At 42.0% G+C, this 10,046-nt stretch overlaps 4 protein-coding genes across 6 annotated transcripts in view; 2 read left to right on the forward strand and 2 right to left on the reverse strand.

Moving 5' to 3' along the window:
* The window catches only part of LOC105161576, a gene marked incomplete in the record, with an annotated part of 4,162 nt that extends 1,195 nt beyond the window's left edge, over window positions 1-2,967 (reverse strand). Inside the window, 2 exon segments of one of the 2 annotated variants that reach the window (XM_011079307.2) lie at window positions 1-2,030; window positions 2,767-2,967. In XM_011079307.2, coding sequence (XP_011077609.1) covers window positions 1-1,649 — 1,649 coding nt within the window. 2 annotated transcript variants of the gene reach the window in all.
* LOC105161577 (16.9 kDa class I heat shock protein 2-like) lies at window positions 4,024-4,763 on the forward strand. Its single transcript, XM_011079308.2, has one exon. It carries the CDS (start codon window positions 4,109-4,111, stop codon window positions 4,607-4,609), a length of 501 nt encoding a protein of 166 aa, XP_011077610.1. The 5' UTR covers window positions 4,024-4,108; the 3' UTR covers window positions 4,610-4,763.
* On the forward strand, window positions 5,476-5,907 carry LOC105161578 (copper transporter 6). The gene has a single exon (XM_011079309.2). The coding sequence runs from the start codon at window positions 5,476-5,478 to the stop codon at window positions 5,905-5,907; it is 432 nt and encodes a 143-aa protein (XP_011077611.1).
* Window positions 7,363-9,944, reverse strand: LOC105161579. 2 transcript variants are annotated; one of them, XM_011079311.2, is made up of 5 exons: window positions 9,374-9,944; window positions 8,955-9,287; window positions 8,568-8,838; window positions 8,140-8,241; window positions 7,363-8,039 (listed from the first exon to the last, which is right to left on the reverse strand). In XM_011079311.2, exons 1-5 carry the CDS (start codon window positions 9,653-9,655, stop codon window positions 7,951-7,953), a joined length of 1,077 nt encoding a protein of 358 aa, XP_011077613.1. In that variant the 5' UTR covers window positions 9,656-9,944; the 3' UTR covers window positions 7,363-7,950. The 2 variants fall into 2 exon arrangements, with proteins under 2 accessions (XP_011077613.1, XP_011077612.1); XM_011079310.2 differs by having other exon boundaries at window positions 8,556-8,838; window positions 9,374-9,934.

Here is a 10,046-nt window from a genome sequence, read left to right on the forward strand (position 1 = left end):
ACTACAGCAACTAGCACGTCGGTGCTATTGTCAACCACAAGTTTAAAGAAAGGGAGACCATTCCTCAATGTTGGCTCCAAAAGAGCCTGAATAGTTGATGCCTCAGGCTTCCTGTCTCTAGACGGTCCCATACTGCCTATGGTCCTCAAAGTCGTGGGATCTAGGCATGGATTTGGTGGCTGAATGGTCTTAGCAGATTGCGTTCCTTTCCGCTTCAGCAATGGGTCTAGCAATCTCCTTAAAGGACTGGACCTTCCCTTGCTACTTGAATTTTCCTTCTCTCTTTCAGAGTCATCCTTAACAGACGAAACTCCAGGTCTCACTTGGCAAGACTGGACAGTAACATATGAAGAACTGAATTGTGGAATTACCAACCTCTCCTTGAAAGTAGAACTTCGGCTCATCCTCTCAAGGTTAAAGCTTGATGGACGAGCGACGGAGGAAGGTCTTCCTTTCACACTCGATTGCTCAGCAATTTCCTCTTGCATTTTATCTGAAACCTCAATGGAAAATGACAGCCTTCTGGTTCCTCTATTCACCATCAAACGTTCGGTTGTGCAATTACCCAAGTCAATTGCCTGGGAAGTCCCTGAGTTGTGTGACTCCATGGCAGACTCGGTATGAAAAGTGGCACCTGAAAGGAGGGGAGCTGAGTGTTGAATATTGGCACAGGATTCTCCAGCGTGTAGTCCATGAGGAGATAGGTGACCAGAGTTTTCGTTCCCTATGGCTTCTGCCAATTGTTCACCAAGTGAGGTCCTGGATTCTGTGAACTGGGAACTCTTAGAGGAATTCCTCTTTGGGAGATGTTTACGTCTGAGGAACACAACATTTTCCTGGTCTGCTGGGCAGCATTGAGATTTAAAATCAACTCCATCATTTAATCTCCTCTCACTATCATGTGAAGAGAGAGAAAGCTTATGCTTGCCCCAGTCTGCTGATGAAGCTTCTTTTGCCGACACAATCTCTTTCTCAGAGTCCTTTCTTTTTGTGCTGTCTAAGTTTGTTGTAGAACTGCTTCTGTCATAAAACTTTACTTTCTGATGACAGTTCTCCGGCTGCAGACGGGTAGTGCCACTTTCAGCATCTTGAAATACTTGATTCTGTGGTTCCCCTGCATTAGACTTTGTACCTTCAACATATTTTTCTTCCTTGTGATAAATATTGTTTCTTCCATCCTTTGATGAATTGAGATGTGAACTTAGAGATGGTGGGAGTAGTCTCTGAGGTGAACTAAATCGTGAACCACGCGGCACGGACTGTTTTCCTGAAGATAATGAACTAGGACTCACACCATGTGGTCGGTGCCTCTGAGGTGAACTAAATGGTGAACCATGTGGCATGCGCTGTTTTCCTGAAGATAATGAACTAGGATTCATACCATCGGCTGAGGGTTGCCTTTCCACATTTGGACCCATTTTAGGTGGTCCACTAGTTGAGGAATTGCCGAATGATGATGATGTCTTCTTGTCATATATTCCAGGCATACGCTCGTTATATTTCCATGTTTCCAAACGCTTCCAATCAAGAACTCCAAAGTTTAATGCCTTCTCTTGAATGCTACTTTCCTTCTCCACTTGCTGGAGAAAACGAGGTAAATTTGACATGTACTTGATAATCTCATCATCAGTACATGTCTTGTGCTCCATCTGTCACTTCCTGTCGTTCTCTGAAGACTTAGGTCGAATTACTTCATCAGACTTCCACTCCGTCCTAATTCACAAGTGGGTTCAAGGTCCAGCTTGCTAGAAGGATGTCCAACCTTGCAACTGTCTGGAAACTGTAACCTTTTCCTGTCCAGGGCAAAGGAATATGCTCTCTTATAGCATACAAGGTTTGTTTTCATATCAAATTTCTCTCGTCTTGAGAGATGTCCATGCCTGAATTAATTTATGCTTTCAGGACTTAGCTTCCCGATAGATAGCATCAAATAACATCTTCAGGCATTTACTTAGCTATCTGAAAGTAAGTTAGCATTTGCCCATGAAACTTGGCATATGATCAGTGCTTTAAGGGCGTCAACTCTTTTCCTGAGAAGAGAATAGAAAGGATTTATACAATGCAATTCCGCACAAGACAGTATCAACTTCTTGATGCAAGAAAATGGATTTCCTAATGATGAATGACATGTGGTTCCAAATTATAAGCAATTCAACCAAACATGCTAAAAGTTTTAGAAAGAATTACAGGATATGATATGAACGTCAGAAGTAAAATTGAAAGAATGAGCAGCAGATGCACAAATTTAAGTCATGGATCCACGAAGCTATGAACTTCTATTTACTAGATTATGAATTGCAACAAGCAAATTTCTTCCCTCTTAACAGAAACCGAAGTTTTCTCAAAAGAAAGAGAACAAATTAAAAGACATACCCACATTCAGTCTCTTCCGTTGACCTCAGAAATGAGTTGTTTCCAAGAAATTCATGAAAACTCCTAAATTTGGGATATTATGTGAAGATTTACAAATAATTCACATACAAATCAAGAAAGCACGGATCCAAAATATGAACCTCAACTACAGCAAAATTCTCCATAATTTGCATTAATAAACACTAAAACAAAGAGACCACCCAATATATTTCCAAGAAATAGCAGCGCGACAATCTCCAAGAATAACACTAAAGCCAGGAAACACATTTTGAAATAATGAAAATCCCGATACAGGTTCTGTATAGCCATGAATCTTCCGGAGGAAAAGGGCCAATTTTTTTTTAAAAAAAATAAATAGTTGTCAGGCGATATAATATATAGAAATGAACTTACACTGAAAGCAAAGAAAGGAATTGGAGAGAATGTGGAGTCCGAGAAAAGCAAGCTTGATAAACCTCCTTTGAATTGCTGGAGAGCCGAAGAATTAGCAAAAACAGAGCAGTGCCACAGCCACAGGTACATAAGGAGAGAGACACAAAAAGTTGCACCCCGGAAAGGAAATGCACCACTGCACTACAGTGACTAAGAGCTTTCCGTGAAAGAATCGGACGGTTGAAAGTGAGGTGGCAATAGATGGGTGGTCACAATCAGGCAGGGAGGGTGCTGATGCGTCAGCCGTGGATTATATATCACGTCTGCTTCTGGGCCCACTCATGGAATCATAAGTAGGCCGAAACTGAGCAAGAAACCGATGAACTGGGTCACTCATTGGTTCCCCGTGGGCGTCTGGGCTAGGCTAGAAGGCCTTTTGGTATGTAGCTGTGTGTGGGGTTCTTTACATTATTTTGCTCCAACTTTGTCTTTCCTGTTATCCTTTCTTTCCAAGACTGACTAACAAAGAAACGCCAATTCTCTTTCTGGTTTGCTGCGTCGGTCTTCGTTGTCCGGACCTATTAGTTTGGTCACTGTCGAGGTTGCTTTATTGGTCTTTAATTGCATGGTTTGGCAGTTCTGAATTTTCTAAGAATGATAATGGGCCACTGGCAATATTCTTTGCTGTTAAATCATAGCTGGAGATTCTTCGTTCTTGGTTGGTTCCCTTATGTAATTATGGATTTATAGTTTATGTTGGTGTGGAGGTTGCGAGGATTATAACTTTTGGTCAAGAATGCTTGATAAGGTTGTTGGAACGAAATGTTTTTATATTACTTGGATTTGTCGGAACATGGGCCCAATCTAGAAATGTAGATAATTGGGCTCGACAGAGGAAAGTGGACATCGGCAGGCTAAGGCAAAGAGCTTCTACAGGTTAGATAGAACTTTGGTCTTGGAGGAAATGATAAAAACCCGAAACTTGGGCTAGCAAAAACATAATGTGGAATCCACGGTAATCGGATGTGAGGATTTCTCTGTCAGTTGCATAAGAGATGATCCTATTATTCGCAAAAAAAGACAGTAGTAGATCTAAGGAGAAGCATATCGACTTTTGTCTCAGATCTTTCCTTCCCCGTGAAATGGCCAATCCATAAGAATCTTCAGTCTACATCCGACCACTGCCTAAATCGACACATGGAGCATAGATTCCAGTGCACCGAGTTATCTTGATCCTCATCAATGCCCATCTCCACTGAAAAAAGATGATTCCTTCTCTGAAACAAGCTAATTACGCTCATGAACCAAATCCAACTTCGCGTTTCTGCCTATAAAAACCCATATCATAGTTTGTCATAAGCATATGATAGATTATATAGTAGTTTGTGATAATTCCTGCTTTATTATTACGTACACCTTCAACATAACAATGTCCTTGATGCCCATCATTAGATTTAATAAACCAAGAAGACATGACCATGTTTATGATCATCCTTTCAGGATGGATATTTGGCATCCCATTGACGACGTCCACATGGATCATCGCAGACATGTTGTCTCCTTCCACAACATCACCAAGTTTGAGTGGAAGGAAACCCCGGAGGCACATGTGTTGAGGGCTGAGCTTCCAGGGTTCAAGAAAGAGGAAGTAAAGGTGGAAGTGGAGGAGGGTAAAGTTCTCAAGATAAGCGGCAAGAAAGAAGAAGAGAAAGAAGAGAAGCGTGAAAATTGGCAATACTTGGAGTACAGCGAGGGAAACTTCCTCAGGGCTTTTACCTTGGCTGAAAATGTTAAACATGATGAAGTCAGGTGCTCGTGGGAGAACGAGGTCCTCATTGTCACAGTTCCTAAAATGGGATGTTAAATAATCTCCTGTATGAAAGTCCACTTTATGTCTTTCCAGGAAGAAATTAGTAGAATAAAACTATCTTTACATGTCATATAGAGATGTAGTAGTGCTCGTATTGTATGTCATACTGCAACATTCCAGTTGAATAAAACTTCTCTCTCTCTCTCTCTGTCTTCCGGTTATCATTCTTGTTATAATTAGTTCAATTATTTGATAAGCCTGCACTAATGCTAATGATTATTAGGCTTTGAGCTGACCGTCCTAAATTTTGGGGTTTGCATTTATCGGCCGCTAGCAAATGGAATAAGATTAGCAACTTGCTATGAATTTTGAGGGCGGCATAAAATTTCGAGTCAATTTTAGTAAATAAATATATTTCAATATCGTACTTTTGCATAGGATACAAGTTAACATATATAGGTTTCTTGGATCAATAGCAGACATTTAATTGGATCGTGACGAAAAAATGAATAAACTTTTAGACCATCTTCAGAACATTATTCAGGGTTACAGCTTGAAGGTTTTGGGCAAGGCAACCATTGCAAATTGTTTTGGCTAAGATGAGTAGGTAAACAAAGCTGTTTGCAACTTAATCCTATATATCCCACTTTGGACACCAGTAGTCCCCTACTTAGTTGTGAAGAAACCGAAGTGATCACAAGTAGAGAGAGAAAGGAAAAGAGAAATCAGTAAAGACAAAAATGTTTTGTTTTTCTCACCATATCCCTCTCATCCTGGTTAATAAAGCTCTCCCAGCATTTCTCATCCTCGGTATTTCCCTCTCCTAACTTTGGAAACCATAGTTCTCTCTTCTCATCATTTCCAAGATATAACATAGAAAGAAACGAAAATATCCCACGAACGAACACGATCATAGCAACATGTCCATGCCAATGCCCATGTCCCCACCGTACAACAATCAGAGCACGATGAATACGGATGGCATGGGAATGCACATGAGCTTCTTCTGGGGCAAAGACGTGGTGGTGCTTTTCGCGGGATGGCCCGGCAGCGGCCGCCTCGGCATGTATATATTAGCCCTGGGGACGGTGTTTGTGGTGGCTGTGGGGGTGGAGATCTTGTCGGTGACGCCGAGACTGAAGCCGAGGGGCATAAGCCCGGTGGTGGGTGCGGTGATTCATGCGGCTGTTCATGCAGTTCGCATGGCTCTAGCTTACCTGATTATGCTGTCGGTCATGTCTTTCAATATCGGAATATTTGTGGTGGTGGTGGCAGGGCATGCGGTGGGCAGTTTCGTTGTTAAGTACAGAGCACTGACCGCCGTGGCTCGGGCGGTCGAGTTCCAGTCGTAAGTTGGGGGTGTGTGTCCTATAAAGTGGGTGCTTAATCATCAAGATCCATGAATTCCCTTGGGTTCGTTCTGTTTCTTTTTCTTGTATGCAGTTTAGCATCAGTTTTGATTCAGAAAGAGGAATTTATAGTATATTGTATAAATTCTGGCACATGCAGTTAATTTTGTTTCAGAGATGGAGAATAAAAGATGATTTTCTTATCCTTTACCTCTAGCTATCTATCTACACGGCCGGATTCTGGGATGTTGGGGTTGGATGAGGAAAGCATTACGGGTAGAGTCGGGGTCGACAACAATTGAATGATGCACGTGGCGAAATGGTAGTGGTTCTGGCCATGGAGATATTTTATGAAGAATATTTGGGTCGTTTTCATGATGGTAAGAATAAAGTATTACTGGATCAGAATTAAATGACAAGGAGTAAGTGGGAGTGGGAGTGGGAAGATTATTGGGTATTGGGTATTGGGTATTGCGGCCACTGTTTCTTTCTTATCTATTAATGGAATTCTAGAGTTGTTACATTTCATTTTCTTCCATCTAAAAAGCCTATGAACCAAAGATTTCCAGTACCAATAAAGATCCTGATGCTCATAGTAACAAATTTATCACCCTTTAGATTTATAATCACAAAATTAAGTTATTTACTGTAAATATTCCAATAACCCCATACCAATCCCATGGTATAATACTTACTGCCCCTACAAAGAAGGAATTGGTTATAAATCACATACACAATATTTAGAAATTTGTGACTCAGTAGGTGGTGGAAAATTGTACACCACTCACTCCGTTCATATGTGGGTCACATCACATGCCATATTAAATTGATTCCAAAAATGATATATATACAAATCGAAGTGGTGATGGGCACCAGCCCCAGCCCAAGCCCAAGACATATATGCAGCATCGGCTCTGACAGGCCCAACCCCAGTAAACAACCAAACCCAAACAAGTTGTTCACTCTAGTCCTGGTAGACACACACACAAACAGTCGTCCGCCTTCCCCCCGAAATTCTTCCCCTTTTAAGGAATTAATTATACCTACATATAAACTTGATGGATGTAACTTCACTTCCTGCCCATGCTCAATAATTACTAGCATCAGGCCGAAACTAGTACTGTGTGTAGCATTCTGCAAAAGCGTGTCTTCCTGTATAACACCACTCTTTAGTATTGTTCGGCGCTTTACATTTATGAAGATGAATCACACAGATTTCCAGAATAAGGAAGCTAGTGACAGAAACCGTAGTTGAAAAATTCATACATAAAACGCGCAAAATGGGAGACAGAGAGAGAGAGAATGATATGATGATGATGATGATCAAAGGCCAAAGGTGGCAAAGCATGTGCAAGCGCTCTCCCCATGCTTTGACCGTAACACACATTACACCCTCCTCACCCGAATACACACATACGATCACATAGGTTTTAAATTAATTCACAGCAAACCAACCACTGAGCAGTCTAAATTCATTTCATTGAAATATATGAAGTGGAGTGGAGTACAAAGGAAGCCTCTTTCATACACAAAACACAAAATTCATCATCAGTGTTGGAGTTGCAACCAAAATCAGACTCCAACGTCACCACTCACTCGATATTGTAAAACCCACAGCCGATTTACCGGTATCGGGCGAATTACAGCCTAAAAAGCCTATCAACTACTTTTTTTTAACTAACGTTTATGGTTCCAATTTCCGATTGGGAACCAAGAAAATGATATCCTCCCCCACACTTTCTTCTACGCCCACCAAATTCCAAACAACCAAAAAATACTACTACAAAATATTTACTTAAACTTCTACCACTACTTTTTGCCGTACCCCCAATGGCAACTTTTATTCCTCCCCCTCAAGCCTGAATACTAACCCCATAGAACCCTGGTTGTTTTTTCACCATCACCAACTGCCCTGGACTACTACCACTAAAAGTCTATTCTTTTTTAACTGCTAACTTGTTATTACTATTTCATTCTATAAAATCCCTTTTAACTCCAAATCTCTCCAAAAAAACACCTCCCTTTCTTGAGTGAAACAGTAATGGCTCAGTAAGTCCACTCTTGAGGAAGCCTGAGTTCCTGATTCATCACTGGCTGAGCCGTCATGGTGTTGCCTCTTTGCTTGGACACAGCATCTGCAAGTAATGTTTAAGTAAATAAATTATACATCATAAATTAGAGTGGAGAAACTTAAAACGAGACGGATGTAGAGGGAAAAGAAAATTTGTTTATTACCATATTGCGTCTTGAAACCCCCATTGCTCTGCACCTGGGCATCCAGATCCAAATTCATGGTGTGGTCCAGTCTATCTGGTAGCAGAACTGTGGAGCACCCAGCTGTGCATTGACAACAAGAAGTTCGGGCGCATATCAGTACAAATGAATGAAAAATGAGAATACCTAGTCAAGTACCCCACAAACAGAACTGCAACTCAAATAAAATAAGAACGATAATATCAGAGATCTGGGATCAAACAAACGGGACAATGAACACTAGATTGAATAACATACACCCAATGTGATCAGCAGCCAAAGCCAAATACTCAGAGTCACAATGACAATGAATAATCATCTCATTAGTGCAACAACAAATCAATAAGTGAAATATATCAATTATAGCATAAAAGGACTGTGCGGATTGAGCTAAGGACCTGATTCCTTACGGGTCCCAGTGGGGTTTGAACTAAATCTTCTAGGCATAAACACGCCTGTTCCCACTCGTTCTTTTTTGGCACCGGTTTCTCCGAAAAGAACAGCTCTCATTCCCAAAACGGGTTGCTGCTGCTGAGATTGTTGTAAAGTAGGCCATGCCGACATTGATAATCCTTGAGCTCTTCCCCCAGCGCCATTTATGCTTCCATTATGAAGTTGGTACCTCAAACCCCCTTGCCCATTAACTCCATCAATCACATGATGTTGATTCATCTGCTGAAACTGTAACAACATATTAGCAAAAGACAATCAACTCGGGTATATATACGAGAAGGGGAAGAAGAAAAAACTGAAAACAGCAAACAACAAAAAGATCGGGCAGCGTCTGAACTACTGACTTGAGCTGCTTGGAACTGCTCGCAAGAAAGTTGGGCTTGTCTTTGGAATTGGCTCAGGTAGAACCCCGAGGCAGAATTGGGGTTATGTTGGGGCATAGTAACAGGGTTGGGTTTGGGGGGCGGCCCGAAGAGTTTTGTTGAATAAAACGACGCCGCTTCTTCGATCATTCGCATCCTCATAACCTCCTCTCCTGCGGCATTCAGCCAATCCCACGTCAGGGCGCTTCTACCATCCTGGGGTGAGCAAACACGAGAAACGGAGTTGGAGCCGCCCCTAGAAGCTGGTTTAAGCCCGCACAAAGTTGATCTCGGCGAACCGGACGGCCTCCACCCCTACATAAAAAATAAGTTAAAACTGAAGCTTTAAATAACTGTAGAAGACCAAAAAGTAAAGAACAAGACAAAAAAATCATTCATACCTTTGTCGTGTAGTCAGAGGATAAATTGGAGTCTTGTAAAGTAGAATAAGCAAACTTGCGACTCAATTCGGTGATCAAGTCATCTTCGTCGCTCTCGGTTTCCATCGGTCCCGTGACTGACTCCACGGGTGAACTCACATCCGAACCGACACCAAACGAATTCCGAAATCCATACGAAAAATCATCGGTTCCCCTAGTCCCGAAACGGTCAGTTAGCAGGTAATCGTCCGTCAGAAACTCTGATGGAAGCCAAAAATCCAAGTCATCCAACTCTTGCGCCATTAGAACCAACTATAGATGCAAATACGATCAAACTCTTCCTATATATAGTCTCAAAACATCAGAGACGGGTGTTTCAAAAGTAAAAGCGATTGATTATACGGGGGCGTTTGCTGCTTCTTGAAGATTTACTTATGGCCACCACGCCAGGGAGATGGTGGAAAGAAATCCCCGCGGGACCAGCAAAACTTAAACAAGAAAACAGAGAGAAAAGGCAAAAAGAAAGAGAGAATAGCAGTTCGGGGAGAGAGAGAGACAGAGAGAAAAGAGGCGGGAGGCCGAAAGTGGTTTATATAGTGGAAGGATGCACATAGCGAGTGGTACCGCACAGTGTGGGGAAGTGGGAACCCTAAGGCGAGGACTGGGGGGGGGGGGGGGGGGGGGGGGGGGCACC

This window comes from Sesamum indicum, linkage group LG5 (assembly GCF_000512975.1).
Source record: "Sesamum indicum cultivar Zhongzhi No. 13 linkage group LG5, S_indicum_v1.0, whole genome shotgun sequence".
NCBI classification, from domain to species: domain Eukaryota; kingdom Viridiplantae; phylum Streptophyta; class Magnoliopsida; order Lamiales; family Pedaliaceae; genus Sesamum; species Sesamum indicum.

Coding starts and splice junctions, on each gene's coding strand:
- LOC105161577 (XM_011079308.2), top strand. CDS start 4,109: ATGATAGATTATATAGTAGTTTGTGATAATTCCTGCTTTATTATTACG.
- LOC105161578 (XM_011079309.2), top strand. CDS start 5,476: ATGTCCATGCCAATGCCCATGTCCCCACCGTACAACAATCAGAGCACG.
- LOC105161579 (XM_011079310.2), bottom strand. CDS start 9,655: ATGGCGCAAGAGTTGGATGACTTGGATTTTTGGCTTCCATCAGAGTTT. Junction 9,288..9,373: donor CCTCTGACTACACGACAAAG/GTATGAATGATT, acceptor TTTTTTATGTAG/GGGTGGAGGCCGTCCGGTTC. Junction 8,839..8,954: donor AGCAGTTCCAAGCAGCTCAA/GTCAGTAGTTCA, acceptor ATGTTGTTACAG/TTTCAGCAGATGAATCAACA.